The 16205-nt window shown below is 43.1% G+C and overlaps 3 protein-coding genes across 6 annotated transcripts in view; 2 read left to right on the top strand and 1 right to left on the bottom strand.

The window, feature by feature from the left end:
* Nucleotides 1-16205, top strand: part of pfkfb2b (6-phosphofructo-2-kinase/fructose-2,6-biphosphatase 2b) — an 85848-nt gene that overhangs the window by 22566 nt on the left and 47077 nt on the right. The gene's annotated exons all lie outside the window — the stretch shown is intronic.
* On the top strand, nt 193-5742 carry LOC139912215 (specifically androgen-regulated gene protein). Its single transcript, XM_071899951.2, has 4 exons — nt 193-209; nt 2638-2801; nt 3282-3477; nt 3606-5742. The coding sequence occupies exons 2-4, from the start codon at nt 2697-2699 to the stop codon at nt 4796-4798; spliced, it is 1494 nt and encodes a 497-aa protein (XP_071756052.2). The 5' UTR covers nt 193-209; nt 2638-2696; the 3' UTR covers nt 4799-5742.
* Nucleotides 7939-15087, bottom strand: kif17 (kinesin family member 17). Its single transcript, XM_071899955.2, has 14 exons — nt 14857-15087; nt 14395-14541; nt 14076-14177; nt 13606-13795; nt 12241-12693; nt 11978-12069; nt 11709-11874; nt 11341-11438; nt 11017-11132; nt 10291-10519; nt 9231-9489; nt 9063-9133; nt 8846-8966; nt 7939-8462 (listed from the first exon to the last, which is right to left on the bottom strand). The coding sequence occupies exons 1-14, from the start codon at nt 15085-15087 to the stop codon at nt 8272-8274; spliced, it is 2466 nt and encodes an 821-aa protein (XP_071756056.2). The 3' UTR covers nt 7939-8271.

Genomic DNA, 16205 nt, shown 5'->3' with positions numbered 1-16205 from the left:
TTAGCTTAGCAGAGCCACTGATTATAAGATTTTTAAATAGGTAGGTGGCTCTGAGGGTGAGGCCTCGCGCTTCTTAATGCTCTTCTCCGATTGGCTAAAAGCTTAAGGCACAAAGTCCGTTATGCAGGTATCACAGAGCAGCGTCACCGTGGATTCACTACTCACTCAGACACACAGCAGAGGCTGGACGACAAAGGAGATTCAGACAGGTATGTAGTCTGCTAATGCCATTTCTGTTGTAACTTTACTCTTGTAGTCAGTAAACCCACCTAAATTCAGTTCACTCACCTGTTTATTTGCAGAATAGAGTTTACCCATGTTTTTCGTCTGACGTAGTTATGTATGAGATGAATTTATAGCACACATCAAGTAAAGTAGTATCAACCATGGTGTAAGTTAAGTGAGGATAGGGCACGGAAAAAGATAAACTAATGTTTTTTTGTTTTTAAATATGGCCTAGCTGTTTTTTTGTTCATATTGGTGGCTGTTTGCCTCATGATGATCTCCTCATAGTTTTCTCAGATTTTTATTTCCCACCACATGACTGCTAGTGGTCACTTAGTTAATATATATATTAGTAAATATAACTCCCATTCGTCCTTACATACAGTATGCCTAAACTTAAACTATAGCAAAAGCAGACCTTTTAAACAGTTACGATATGGTGAATATTATTTGCATAGGCTACTAAAGTTTCAGGTCACCTCTGTTGGAAAAAGAATACCATAAAATGCATGCAAGATTTTGGGAACCACAACAGTTTTTGTATTGATAAATTGAATAGTTTAATTTTGTAGAGACCATACAATCTGAGCATATAATGAACTTGGACCCTGAGGAATCTAAAGCCAGTTGAATGAAGGTTAAAGTGAAGTAGGCTACTGATTTTATATTGTTGCACACTTCACCTCATATGCACTAAGAGTAGTAAAACCTGGGATGGTCTTCCTTTATAGCCATAATCCAAACAAAGCTGCCACTGTGTCACCAGAGATTAGTCTTCTAGGGAGGGTTTTAAAGTCCAGTGAAAGTTATTGCCCCCTATTCAAGCTGTGACCGGGGAATCACACTGTTTTGAGACATCTAAGCTCAACCTGGTTTTACTTAGCGTGTCACAGTTGCCACTGTGTTGATAGGTGTATCTATATGAACACTGCTTTATGATAAGGCATTTATGATGTGTTGTTTTTTCATGTTTGGGTCCTCTCTTTTTAGATGATGTTTCACCAGGAACAGTGTACAGCGGTTAATGACTAACCACAGTCTTACTAGTCTAAGGAAATAACACCAAGTCACTGAAACACCATGCATAACAGCAGGGTAACACATACAGTAGATGACACCAGAGTGATAACCTAAATGAGTAACAAATCAAAATATTGGAGAGAAATCTGATGACCAAAAAATCACTCGCTTTGGAACTTAAAATGCTCTGTTGATGCTGCAGAGTGTTTTTTTTTTTTTTCATCATCTCCAGGCTACAGCAGCTGCTCGTGTATTTGCATGAGATCAACCCAGATTGTGTCAGGTTAAAAAGACAATAAACGCTATCTTGAACTTTGTGGCTATTCAAATTTACACCTTGCATGCATGCAGCACGGCGGATGGGGACTTTTACATATCTGCCTGGGGATAGGGGCTTTAAATTTTGGATGACATGACAAAGCATGAACAGTGAACAGGAGTGCTATTGTGCCTTCCTTGACCTATCTAGCAACCCCCCCCCCCCCCCCCCTCAGGTGTTGAAACTATTCCAAATGTGCATTTCTTTTCACTAGGATCAGACAGGGATTCCTTTATACTATACTCCCAGCTCTATTTCCACAATTTCAGTTGAATTGTGAAGTTCATTAATACTCCTCCATTTGTTTGTTCTGGTAGTCAAAGAGATTCACATAAGAAAATGTCTAAATCTCACACTTGAATAGCTGTTAAACAACTGCTCCTTCATTCTGTATTGGTCACATACAGTATTATGCACCGTTAGGAGGACGCTTTAATCCAAAATGCCTAGGGTGCGTATATTTTGGTCAAATCAAACCCCTAACCCTGGTTTTATTAGTGCCATGCTTTATCCACTTCACTACATGACCATCTATCCTTAGTCGCTGCTTTTCCCAATGATGTAGCTTTACCCAATTTAACAATTTTCCAATACTGTTACAGTAAGACAACATGGTTAAACTGGATATCATATAGCTTTAGGGAGATCACTGGTGCTGTCTTCCACTCATTCTGAAATTGATCCTGTTGAGGAAGATTAGGAGTGGCATGTGCTGTAATCTGAGTCACATGCAGTAAGAGGACTAGTTAGATATCTCTCAGAAACACACTAAGCCATGATACCCTGACAGTCATTCCTCTACGAGCCAGGCTATCCACTCACATGTGAAACACACCACAGGGTTATATACGAGGATGTTGATCAGATGAGGTTTAAACAGCTGTGAGTGAGAGACTGGGCAATTTAGAGAGGTACAAAATTGAATGAATTGTCCATCTAAAGACTATGCATCTCTTAAATGGCATCTACTTCTGTATGTTCTGTTGTATTTTGAGTGCTTTCCCTCTGTGCCACACTTCATGAGCACAACTTGAATCATAACTTTAACTCACCTTTTAACCCTCTTTTTACAGAGTGAGAGAGGATCTGTGCTACTGACCTTGGATTATCAGGGCAGGCACTAGGCACTAAGATGCCCAAAAGTGATACGTGGCCAGGTGGCATTGGACTGGAGACGATGACTGGCATGGACAGTGCCGGCAGCTGCGACAGCGTCGTCAGTGCTAATTCTGGCTTTGTAAGTTGATGGGGCTTACTCTCCATGTGTGTGGGCATCTTGGTAGTTCAACAAACAACATGAAATATGACAAAAACATGTCATCTGTGACCTCAATCAACAGGTGAATAGTGGTATCCTATATATGCACCAAAATAAATAAGAACCAAGCGGTTTGTCTGGTTTCATAGTTTGCTTATATTTAGAAATGAAGGGTTTATTCCCAGAATGCTTAAAAATACACTTTTGGAGAAACAAAATCATTGCCTGATGTTCATCAGTCAATATCTCCAAAATATATAGGATACAGTCTGTAAATCTGTCTGTTATAATTTTGTTAAAAGGACTTACTTGCATGCTTTCCTATAAAAAGTACCATAATTTGTGCTGTCAATCAATTTGTAAGAGTAAGTGTCACCTTTTTCAAATGCTAGGTGTCTCATTCATTCCAACAAAATTGAGCTTTTTTGACAAAAGTCCCGCTTGTTTTTTGTATTACAGAGCGACGATAGCCTAGAGCACCTGTCTGCTGAAGAGAAGGCCTGCCTCATGTTTTTGGAGGAGACTATTGAGTCTTTGGACACTGAGGAGGATAGTGGACTGTCCAATGATGAACCTGACCAACTGCCCGTTTCTGGCAACCTCGCTACCAAATTGGCTGATCTGTCAGCCTCCATGAGCACCAGCAAGCTCAACAGTGAGTTCATCTCTGGGGAGGGATGCAGCAATAGCTATACAGTAGTCAATGAAATAGTTAGAGGAGAGATGCATTGTTTTTCTAATGGCGTGTGTGTTTGTGTGTGTTCGTGCATGTGTGTTTTTCAGGTTCACCGAAACATGCCTCTAAGGAAGCTATCACAGAAAATTTTAAAGACCACAAACCAATGCAGAGCTACATGGTTCCAACACCTTTTGTCATGGCGAACAGCTCTCCTTGTTCTGTGCCCAATGCTATGCCAGGTTTTCCTCCAGACAAGAAGAACTTCCACCCAAAGCCTCAGTCCACTACTTCAAGAAACGAACCTGGCCCCCAGCACAACAAACATCATGGTGCTCCTCAAGTACCTGCAGAGGTCAATGTTGTGGTGATACCTCCTCCCGCCAAACCCAAGGACTGCTCAGTTAGGACAGCTGAAGGTCCATCACCCAGAGGACCTCTGTCCTATGAGGCCCTTGTCCATCTACGGAGGAGCGCTTCTGCAAAGAAGTCCCCTTTATGTCCCACAATTGACCATACTATAGACTCTGCAAAGTACCCTGCTGCCACAAACCATGGAAACCTGTCCAGATCCCTCTCAGAGGCTTCTAAGCAGGAGCCCCGCAGGCCCAAGACTAGTCCTCCAGTTGTGCTGCCCAAACCCAAAACAATTCCTGCCAATATATCTGTTAGGATCCAAAATGAAACAGCACACTCAACCCCAGACTCTTCATCCAGTGGCATGCGCATGGCAGATCCCCAGAAGGTGAGACTGGAAGCTTTGCAGAAGCTTGGCCTCCTAAAAGACAAAGTGCCGGAAAATGAGGAAATAGCCCCACTATCACACCCTAAATTTCACTCCCCTTGGGACCTAAGTCATAACAGATTTGTAAGAGATCCATCTCATGCTAACCCATCAAGAAGCCCGTCCTTCTCTTATTCTCAAGTGTCCACCGAGCCGAAGAACAGGCCTGTGCAGAGCAGTGCGAGTTTCCACCACTACTCCCGGCGTGAGCAACAAGAGTTTGCGTCCCTCTCACATCCCTCCCAACCCAACGGAGTAAAGGCGGCCACTCTGGAGCGCTCAGGAGTGGGTCTTGGGAGCTACGTACCCTGTGAACCCACCCCACAACCTCGCTCTGCCACCTTGGGCAGCCACAGAAATGGTGGACCTGAACCAGAGCCAGTGAAAACCACCAGCGCAGCCCAACCTGCACCCCACAAAGCCTCCAACCCCGTGGGGTACAGTGTGATGATGGTGCCTGGGATGGGAGTGGATCGGAAAGAAGCGCTCAGAAAGCTGGGGCTGCTGAAAGACTAAAACGGCTAAACAGCAGAAGTGGACGGCTGCCTGCTTACAGTGAGTGGAGAGACTTAGAGTTCAAGAGTTCCAGCAGCTTAAAGAGAGTTAGAGCATTAAGTGGGAACTTGGCACTTGGCACTTTTGGCACAAACCAAAGAAGAAAGATTTAAAGGGCAATACCACCATTCAACATGTGAATCCAGTGTTGGTCTTAACCTGAAGGGTTTCTAACTGTTCTGCTATTGTCTTTGCAAGTAACTGAAAAAGCAACTTAAACAGCTCAAAAACCAATAATACCCATAATGCTAATCTAGTCTCATCTAATCTAAGTGTCACTTTGTGTTTACTATAACCATTTTTTTATTTCACTATGACACTTAGAGATTCACACAAGTCCAATGGACACTAAATCAGCCTATAATGATACAGTAAAGTTCTTCAAATTTGGTGAGTTAGTAGGTTTTTGAATGTTTCAGACACATTTTTGCAATGCCTGTGAAGAAATTGGGAAAATACTTAAAAATAATATATCAACAATGGAAAAGATGTTGAACAGGCATTGGTATGTAATCACTAATTGAAAACATAAAATTCATGTAAAAATGGTGGTATTGTCCTTAAACTCCAGTGAGCCCTGAACACAATGACTTTCCATCAATCAAAGACATGTTCCCATCTCACTATTCTGTACATAACATGTTGCTTCATTGTACTTTTACTTAAAGGAAAAATCAACCCAAATCAACAGGCGATTTACATTTCTGGTCATTTTACAATTCACAGATGTGCCTATAAGTGGATTGTAGAGTTTATTCCTATTAGCACTTCGTCTATATTGGTTTTAATGGGAGTGGAATGCTAATTTTGGGGTCGGGGCTAATGAATCATACCCCTAGATATAAAAGTATAACATAAGCAGCAAACCAATTTCTGCAGCTTTACTCGATTTTATTGTGAAATTAAATTTTGAGAGCAAATAATAATATTAATATTAATATTAATCTTTGGGTGATTTTTTTCTTTTTATTCTGTCATTTGTCTAACAACTTTTTTTTTCAGTGTTTTATAAACGTTGCTAGGTATTTGAGTACACTTATCAATCAACGCTGATGCAGTAATAGCTCACCATATTGTTTTTACTATTATTTTATATTTATTGTATAGATAGGTTCATAGATGTGTGACAAACTGCTTTTCTGTAACTGCCTTCATTGTCTAAACACTGGAGATGTTCACCCAGAATGAAGAAACAACTGTTAATGTGATTATTTTTACCAACTCTTAATCATTTCCATAAATATCAGCAAAAATGAAAAAACTTCATCTATTGCCTATTACTTTTTGAACCCTTATCTTCATGCAATTTTACATAGTACATCCTATATCAATGCAGAATATCCATGTTTCCATGCGATAAAATACAGCCAACATTTAGGATTATGCAGCTTAGTTCCTGAAGTGAAACCAATAGGAAATGTGATCTCATCCATGTAGACTATTTGCCTTATTGTGATTAACTTCAGCTCTCAGTAGAGTGCTTTTTCAGACTGAGCTTCCCAGCTTTCCCGTTGAATAACATCCTTGTTTATTTTCTCCCCTCTGCTCTCACACGCCAGTCACAGAATTAGTCTGGAACAAAGAGGCAAAGAGATTTTTAATTCGGTCGAACCTTCATCCCTGTAAACCTGCACACTGGCTTTACCTTTTCCTTCATCCAGCACTTCACTTACAGAATGGCTATCAGTCATACTACTCATCTTACACGCCACTCGGGCGATGAGAAAGCCTACTCAGCTGTCCTCGCGTTATCCAATTATCTGGAGCCCCACCTCCGTGTGAACCGGTCTTACTTAACACACCGGTACTTTCCTTTCTCTCTTTTCTTGATATCCAATGCATGCAAGAGTTCTCAATCCTCCCACTGAATAAATTGAATGGCTAAGTATTTGCTTATGTAATAGTCTTGAAGCCCTTGCGTTAGTGTGTGTGTGGTTGATTACTGCATGAGTCTAGAGTCGCCCTCTGCAGTGTTATCTCAGTCAGGTAAGGGGCTTGTATAATGGGCCAGTATCTATGTCTGAGCGGAGGGCCGTGCGAATAAAGGGTGTCACATTTTGAAACTGACACGGCTCTCTGCCGGTCAAGTAATATTAAACAATGGATGGAGAAATCAGGCCATAGCCCAAATTAGAAACATGATACACAGGCAGAGAAGTGAGCTGAAGGAAGGATTGAGCTGATCCATTTATCAGTATAGACACACACAGATGCAAAGTACACTTTGGACTTTTAGCTGTGTTGAAGAAAAAGATTATTTTTCCGTAGCAGCTTACATTTCATGCATCTGCTGTATCTCTCCTCCTTCAGCCTCACTGCTCGGCTACTGTTCAGACCTGGGGCCTAGTGTACAGATCTAGACTCCATAGTGGGATTATTTATTTTTATACTTTGGTTATTGATGTAAAATAAGTTTTTGATATATCACTGAAAATCAGACAATCTATGCAACCCCTTGATATAGACAAAAAAAAAAAATTGTTCATGTTCATCATTGGACAGTCCACTATCCTCCTCAGTGTCCAAAGACCCCCATAAATCACAAATTTGTCTTTTAATTGGCTCAAGCATAAATTTATGCTTAAGAACTTTTTTATAAATGAGGCCTCGTCTCTGTTTATATTTAGATCTCTTAGCTCAATCAAGCTCATGTAAGGTCACACCCTGCTTACCTTGGTTCAAGATTATATGGAGGCTAAACATAGTCATGTCAAACAGAAAATAAGACGCCGACCCCAAAGGTCACACGTGACATGTCATCACTACCTGTCAACACTCTGCTGCCATGACAACAGTCCCCTGCCCCCTGGGTGACGGCAGAGTCATCCATCTAATGCGACACTAAAAACTGGTCTGACATGTTGGCTGAGATCTTATTTCTTTGCTGGAAATGTCCTGCTTATAAAACTCTAAACAAGCCAAGTTTAAATGCCCATTTATGAAATATATAAAACTGGCCACCAACTGGATAAATATATTGAATTTAATCAGTAGCAGATACATACATGTAAATGCAGCAGGAGATGCTGAAATGTAATATGTTAACACTTGCAGTTCATCAGCAGCAGCAGCAAAAGACATCAGAAATGAAACAGTACATTGTTTTGTTTGGACTCAGAGTCACACATTACACGCATCACAAAATTAGAAGCACTGTGCAAGCATTACAGGGTGGCAACAGGTCGGACCATAGGTAGCATTAGGTTAAAAAATAACATTCAAAATGTGATTTAAAAACACATTACACAACTGGACTCATCATGTCCGTGAAAAGTGCCTACTGTATACAGTATATTACTGGTGTGCAGTGGTTATCAAAAATGACAGTTAATCATTTATATATGATTAATCACAGCACATACAGTGTTTAAAGTGAAAGAGGTGAGAAAGTGGCAGGTATAACAGTAGGTAGAATATGAGAATGCCCAATCCTCTCAATTCCCTTCATAAAAGATGTGAGATTTACTTTTTTTCCGCTTCACCTTGCCGTGGGACATTGGGATGCCCAGCGATTCCAGGCGGAAGGGGCGCGGCAGGACGGACTCTGAGCTGACAGCCAGGTTCATGTTGGATCCGCTCACGGTGAGATGGGCCGTCCCGTTGAGCAGAGGGGGAGAGTGGATGGCTGCGGGAGAAGAGACCCCCATAAGTTGAATAAGACCAGAGGGGAAAGGTTTTGGCACTGTGACTGTTCCAGGCGGTTGTCACAATTTTATCCTTTATTATTTTGTAAATGGAAAAGTACTTTTTTTTTTTAAGAAGATGCGAGTGTGCTTGCTGGGCTGTGGGATTGTTGCATAATAGCAATGATTTTGCCACTGATGCTTGTTCAGGACAACCGCATCCTTTCAGATTAAAAGAATCGCCACTTAAACATCTAAAGAAATAACAAAAACACACAGGATGTTGACTGTTGTTGTTTAGGTAATTAAATTGCTAATTTGCAATTGATTCATCCTCTCTATTTGTTGTCCTGGGCCAGAAGGAGTCTGTAGGTCCTGGCCTTACCGTGTCCCTTGGTGGTTTCGCCTCCCAGCAGCTGGCTGGCTCTCTTCGACTTGAAGTAGTTGCTGGCGATATTCTCACTGTCACTGCGGTCCAGCATCTCCTTGTACCTGTCCTCTTCCACCTGCTGAAAACAGACAGGAGTAAGGATCCATGCCAGTGTATATGTAGTGGTGTTTTCAGTAAGAGATGATGCATGGATAAAGCACAACACACACACCATAAATGCCTCTCCAGTATCAGCAGCTGAGCCTCTGCATGCTGAAAGTCTTGGAGCGAGGGGAGCCACAGCTAAGAGAGAGAGAGAGAGAGAGAAAACATGTAAAAGACGAGATCTGCAATACACACAACAGCCTCTACTTTCTATTTGCCCCCTCACACGTCTCACCTGAAGGCAGTGATGTTTTCTGCACCACCACATCAGGCAGCCTCCAGGCAGCGCTGTCCTCGTCCCAAGTGGATTCTTTCCTCAGGCGGTCCAGGTTGCTGTAGTTGCAGTCCCGGCGCACCAGGGGCGCCATGCGCTCCAGCAGGCTGTTTAGCAGCTGGCCCTCCCTCTCCAGCCGGCGGATGGTCGCCAGGTAGTCGTTCCTCTCCACCTCGAACTCTGCCTGCAGGTCACGGATCTCCAGCTTGGCGGCTTTCAGCTGTCACATGAGATGGATGTGGTTTTACGGGTCAGGTTGAATGCCACAAGATTATTTCTCCTCAGACACTCTTGTCGTTCTTGTCAACTGCAAAGAGTTTCTGCACTTTTCATTTCACATTATACAGTGTCAGTTAAAGTGGGAATCCATGAGACCTGTTGTTTTTTTTTTTGGTGCTAAGCAGTCATAGTTGTGGAGGTTTTGCACTACATTTCCCAGAAATCACTAGGCAATCAAACAGTGTGGTGTCTTTTTCTTTAGATTTTCTATGTATTCTTTGTCTATTCAGCCATGGCGGCTATCGCTACTCACGCTAACTAGAAAATGAGTTTTTCTTCTATTTAGACAGCCATACAAAGCATTGTTGCTGCTGCCAGAAACGTAAAACATATCACCTCCTGTGCAGCAAAGGATTTTTTTCCCAGGAAAGACCTACCAGACACAGAGTGTTTAGAACAGCAAGTGTAAATGCTGAGTATAGGTTGGATCACTTGGCCTATATGTTATATCATTCGGCCATAGAGAAAAGCAAAATGGACATTTATTTATATTAAAGTGTCACAGATTATTACTTCAACAGTGACATTCTAGACTCGATATCCAATATTGCCAAGAGCAGCGAAAATGTCTGAGAGTTTAACTATTGTCTCAACAAAGAAGGGTTTGCAGAAGACCCAAAATACATACTGTATTCCCTTCTCATTCATGCCCAGATTCATTTTTGTACATCGCTCCAAGCCTTTGATACATCCCACAGATATATCCCACTGTTACGCTCATCCTACAGCCACTGTGCCCCACCTTGCCCTGGATCTTGTCCAGCACTTGGCTTTTGGCGTGAACCTCTTCCTGGATGGAGTCATAGACGTTCAGCAGCACATTCTCGCTCTCCTCGCTGTTCTCCGACAGAGCGTGGATGAGCTGGATCTTTCTCTGGTCAGCCAGGTTCTTCCTCTGCCGGTGTCTCTGTTGCAGCTCCTTGTTCCTGGCCTGCTCCCCTCCCACCACCTCCTGCTCCAGCTGCTGCAGCCTGAGCAGCAGGTGGACAGCAAAAAAAATAGATCAGCTTGATGTGAACAGGGACAGGATGCAAGTAGGATAATCACATCAAACTATTTGACAACAAGAGGCATTTGAGCTGCCTAATGCCCCTCCATAATCACCATGATATATTAAACATAACCAGCTGTGCTGGTCAATAATGCATTAATTAGCAAATATTTCTATGACAACATACTTGTCTTCACATAACACATGGGCGGTATTAATACGAGCTATATCTTGCAGCGTCAAGGAGTTATAGTAGTTTCAAGAAAATCACTTTTTCCTCATTAATATACAAAATTTATGCAGCAAGGTGCTCCAAAATCGAATTGAATCATCATGTACCATGGTAGCGGGACATAATAAAGGGAGGAGTCTATATCTTACAAGCACTGATGAAGGTAAGGATCACGAGAACTGTGTGTGTGTGACATTTAAGACAGAGGCAGAGTGTGTACAGGTTCATTATTTAAGCCCACATACCTCTCCAGGACGTGTTTCTGGTCCAGAGGCCCTGGTGTGGTGGCAGCAGGTGTGTCTATGTGCCCTTCTCCCTCTGGTCCTCTTTTGACACCGACCACTGCACGAGTTACCTGAGGCTGGCTCGCCAACATGAGGAGAAAAAACGTTTTCACCTGACGATCCTTACTCAGTATTTAAAAAATATATTATCCAATTTGTTTCTAATAATCCATCGTCAGTTTTCCTTACATGCCGGCAATCATTTCAAGTATTTGTCACATTTTCTAAAACGGTGGATATCTAATTTTTGGTGAGCGGTGGTTCTACAGAGCTGGAGCGCAGTACCTTGGTCAGCGACGGCTCTTCAGCAGCACTGTGGCATGAGGGATCAGTGTTGAGGCAGAGCTCTTCCACCTGGACCTGGGTCGTACAACTGGAGCTCTCTGACGTTAGGAAGCAAGACAACAGGAAGACTTCATACATCACAGAAAAGCAAGTCCAGTGCTAAAAGCAAGTTTTAGCACTGGACGCTGATTTTTAAAAACATTACTGGTCATGTAGTTTTGGAAGATGTACAATGTAAACATTCAAAATGATTTGGATTGATTGTACTGTACATCGAACATTGAAAAATTTTCAAAAACAAACTTGTATGGTTCTGTGTCTCCAGGCTGAAATAGTGAGTTTACAGTATGGGCAGATGTTCTTGTTACCGTTCGTTGGGTCAGAGCTCCCCCTGCTGGCTCTGGCGTTCTCCAGATTAGACAGCTTGGATTCATAGGAGCAGCGCAGGGCAGCGATGTCCTCCTGGAGCTTGGCCTTGGATTCCTGCTCTGCGTTGTACTCAGCCTGCAGCCTGGCCAGCTTCTCCTCGTACTCCTGCACAGACAGCAGGATATAGGCTTATAAGTAATCTGGTACTTGAAGGTGTGTAAGCAGTGATGTGAAGTGATTTACTGGTGTAGGAATGGTCTGTAGCTACCTCTTTAATCTTCTCCTTCTCTGCCTCTGTGGTGCTGGACTGTGGCCTTGACAGGACAGCAGAAACCTCAGACAACTGACCAGCCAGCAAAGCTATATACACGATTAAAAAAAAAATAGCAGCTTTTAGAATGACAGACAACAAATCAGCAGATGCAAATTAAGCATCACTCTTCCAAAATCTACATATGTGATTCTTAAATACTTTGAACAAATAGTTTCCCTAATGTGAAGTGACTCGCCTGGCCCCTGTATGACACTCACAGGAAAGGTTGGCAGCACCCAGCTGGCCGGAGATGAGGGCGCGTAGGTTCTTGATCTCCTCCTGGTACTCCCGGAGCAGGGCGTCCTTGGGGTCCTCGTTGATGCGAGGCCTGTTCTGGATGCTCTTGGCCCGGTTGGCGTAGCGGAGTGTGCTCAAGCTCTCCTCGTAGTTGTTGTCTGCGGGCGAGAGACAGGCGACCATCAGGGTGCGCGTGTTCCCCCCCAGGGAGTCCTGCAGCAGCCGGGTCAACTTGGAGTCGCGGTAGGGGATGTATTTGGAGCGTCCGTCCACCAGCGCGGAGATGACGTTGCCCAGAGCCGAGAGGGACAGGTTGATCTTGGTGGCCTCTCGGAGCCGCTCGCCAGTGGCACCGGTTTTAGACTGGCGCTCGCTGCCTGCCAGGTCCACGAGGTTGAGTTTACCTGCTCTTAGGTGGTCCTCACCAGCTGCATCTGAGAACATGGAGTGAAGACAGGAACGTGAAGAAAACATAACACTTTCAAAAGTTTGTGTCTGTCTGTTGTATTAAAAGAACAAATCCACCCTAACACCTTAAAATAGCTATTTGTGATGTACCTGGCCCATTTTGTTGTTTGGTTGAGTATTTTTCTTACAGCTAAATGGCCAAATGTAGACTATGTAACGTTGCGTCAAGCTATTTCCAGCGCAGCTACAATGGAGTTTGATAGCAGAAAATTGTTCAACTATCTAAATCAATGGTAAACATCAGGATTTTGTGTCAGACCCTCAGAATCAAAGAGTAGGAGCTTCTTTCTAGACTCACCATTTTGCACCAACGTTCAACAATCATACAGGGAGAAATCCATCATAGAAGAGGCAGAGAGACCAATTTGTCCCAGACAATAGACCAGAAAGCAATGCAGCCAGAAGACGTGTTTTGAATAACGAGCCAGGCTGCAATCATAGACACACCCTATATTTATATGCCCCTATGCCCTATACTTTTGATAGAAAACAACAAGTTCACGTCCCTTCTCTGGGGGTTGTCGAAAGGCATTCTGGGAAACGTGGGAAATCACTGACTGAAGTAGAAGTAGACGAGGCAGGTTGAGGGAAAGTGGGTGAACATCACAGATTGATGGTATCTAACAGCGTAAGAGTATCTGAGGGTGGATTTTTCCTTTAATGTTGAGCTGGTGACATTGTGAGACATTACAGGCCCACATGCTCCTACATGTGCACACATACACAGAGATAGAGAAAAACACTGAATTCTCCTGTCTAGTTTTTTCTTTGTCACTAATAAAAGATGTGTCACGCATGCCTGTCTCTGACTTATGTGTTAAAGGGATTGTGTGTGCAAGACAGTGTGTGTGTCTGTGTGTGCGTGTGTGTGTGTTCACCGGTGTTGCAGATCTCCAGGTGGATAGTGAAGATGGAGTGGGAGCGGGAGGAGTCTTTGTTCATCAGTGTGTAGCCCACAGACCGGTTCTTCCAGCCTTGCTCCATGATTCGCTCACACTCCCCCACACTGTGCACTGTGTGCATGGAGAGGTCCCGCACATACACCCCGCGCTCTGGGTGCTCTTTCAGCTGGCATGTACACACACACATAAACACACACACACACACAACAAACCAAATCTGTCATCTTGTTTGGACACCTTGACCTTCGAGGAGTGACGTATGTACCATGCTTTGAAGTCACCAAGGCGACGTCTATTGTGCACAAATTACAAGCATCATGTTCACTGTTGGAGAGTAGTCTGAGTAACAGGTTTCATAATCATGGTATTTATTAGGAAACAGTCATCCTTTACCTTGTAATATCACAGTATATAGTCTGATTTGGTTATTAATATATTAGTCTTACCTCCATTCTCTGTTTGGTGTCATTTCCTAAAAGGTCTCTGATTTCTTCATTGTAAATCTCTAAGTAGGAGGCCCTCACCAGGAATTTTGTATTTTCTGCACACTAGCTTGCACACACACACACACACACACACAAAACGATTCTGTTTGAGCGCACAAACTTCAGACAAGCCTGGAGAGAGACTCCCACTGGAACGAGACGAATAGGTTGCAATTGGGGAGACTTTATGTTTGTATTTTTTGCACGGCGTCTATGAATTCATAAAACAAATATATTGCAGGGTTGACAGGTTTCATATGTCGGGTTAGGCCGTACCCACCTGAATACTCTCAAAGATGTGCTCAAAGGCTCGAGGTATGACTCCTCTCTGGGCTGCAGGCTCAGACACACCCTGCATGGTGAAAGACTTACCGCTGCCAGTCTGTCCGTAGGCAAAAATTGTGCCATTGTACCCCTCAGTGACACCCTGTCAACACGGAAAATGGGGCATCAGTGACTTTTTGCGTAAGAATTTCTTTGAAAAACTCTGAACCTGCTGACCTTTGCAAGTGACTGACAGCAGAGTCTTAAGTAAGTAATGAGGTCTGAAGTCATTAGCAATGGGATATAGGCTACTAGAAGGTGGCAAGCAGGGTTTAGCCTACTGACTGAAGCATGCCACTGTATTTTGTTTCAGGGTGTCCAATGACCAACAAGCTAGTTGTTACTACCTGGCTCTCCAGACTGTAGCAGTGTATTAACAAAAAAAAAAAACAGACTCAAAACTGGTTAAGGAGCCTACCTCCACCAAAGGATAGGCAATCTCGTTGTACATCTGCTCGGTGGTTTGGTCGATGAAGTAGGTGCCATCAAAGGTGAACTGTTTGGGAGGCTCATCCGTCACCCCGGGCTTCTTGATGAAACACTGGCAGTGGTTCAGGTCCATGGACAGCACCCTCTTACAGTTCAGGGCCTTCTCCCTGTCATTCATGGGCCTGCACCTGACCACCACCTTCACCGACTCTGACCCCATCCTTCACCTGTCAACCCCTCTCCTCCTTCACCAGTGATTTGTACAGTAGAAAACAGACGGACCAAGGCAAAACTGTTCAATACTGCCTAACTACATCTCTAATAAGCAGTGGGGTTCAGGTACTGGCAGCTTAAAACATCCTCCAATCAAATCAAATGACAACTATCAAGCTTGCATCTGGAAAATATATAGCTAATGTTAAAATTCTCCCTATGTAAAAAAACAAAAATGCCTTCGAGCCGTTTAAAATGAACTATTAATTGACTAATAGCACATCACGTCATGCAACCTAACTGCCATTCCTTCAGCTCCAGCCAACAGTGTTGCTCTGCTAACTTAACCGCTAACAGTTAACGTTAGTCTTGAATTTAACGCTACTGACATCTCGGTTGGAGCCCACAACGTAAACCAGAGGATGACATACGCCAGTTTAAAAAAGACAAAAAAGAGAAAAACTAGCAGCAAATACTCAAAGATAACAAAAGCCGGAGTCGAGGAGGAAACATTTCCAGACACAGATCCCTCGCTAGCCTACGAGCCCCCTGCCATTTCTCTTCTTCCCACGGCGTTTGAAGTTGCTTAGCAACAATAAACAACTGGAGAGAGGTGACAGCGTCTGACCGAGCGGCAGCCATTTTGGTAAGGATGGAGTGAGGTCAAAGATCACAAATGTTCAGTTATGTATGCTTATAAAACATGTTTGTATATAGTTGTGTATAAAACAAATCTATTTATGACGTTATGACATTTATGATGTTATTACTTGAAGAAAGAATGTGAACTAACAGCTTTTTAAATGAGTGTGTAGCTCCTCCTGGTTCTTCCATATAAACTTGAGATGGGAATCATATTTTTCCCTAAGTAGCCTACATTCTACACTAGTTATTTCCTTTCCCATCCTATGTCTAAGAAACTGTACTCTACTTGTCAACATGGAAAACTAGTGAAAACTAGTGAGCACAGGGCATCGACTGGTGTGCTAAATGGCTCCCCCTTTTTGGGCATTGAATGTTGTTTTCTATTGCTTTCAGAGAGGATAAATGTGTAAGTGTGATCAAAGATTGGTCATTAATCAGTGTCTACCACCACCACTACACAACAAAATCGGCACGCAAGAC

The sequence above is a fragment of the Centroberyx gerrardi genome, chromosome 5 (genome assembly GCF_048128805.1).
Source record: "Centroberyx gerrardi isolate f3 chromosome 5, fCenGer3.hap1.cur.20231027, whole genome shotgun sequence".
Lineage (NCBI taxonomy): Eukaryota > Metazoa > Chordata > Actinopteri > Beryciformes > Berycidae > Centroberyx > Centroberyx gerrardi.
This window is presented reverse-complemented; position numbering and strand designations above follow the sequence as displayed.

Bases quoted from the DNA above. Each gene is read 5' to 3' on its own strand.
- LOC139912215 (XM_071899951.2), top strand. From the start codon at position 2,697: ATGCCCAAAAGTGATACGTGGCCAGGTGGCATTGGACTGGAGACGATG. The intron at 2,802-3,281 runs GTAAGTTGATGG...TTTGTATTACAG, and splicing joins TCAGTGCTAATTCTGGCTTT to AGCGACGATAGCCTAGAGCA. The intron at 3,478-3,605 runs GTGAGTTCATCT...TGTGTTTTTCAG, and splicing joins GAGCACCAGCAAGCTCAACA to GTTCACCGAAACATGCCTCT.
- kif17 (XM_071899955.2), bottom strand. From the start codon at position 15,087: ATGGGGTCAGAGTCGGTGAAGGTGGTGGTCAGGTGCAGGCCCATGAAT. The intron at 9,490-10,290 runs GTGGGGCACAGT...CTCATGTGACAG, and splicing joins TGGACAAGATCCAGGGCAAG to CTGAAAGCCGCCAAGCTGGA. The intron at 8,463-8,845 runs GTAAGGCCAGGA...CTTCTCCCGCAG, and splicing joins CGAAACCACCAAGGGACACG to CCATCCACTCTCCCCCTCTG.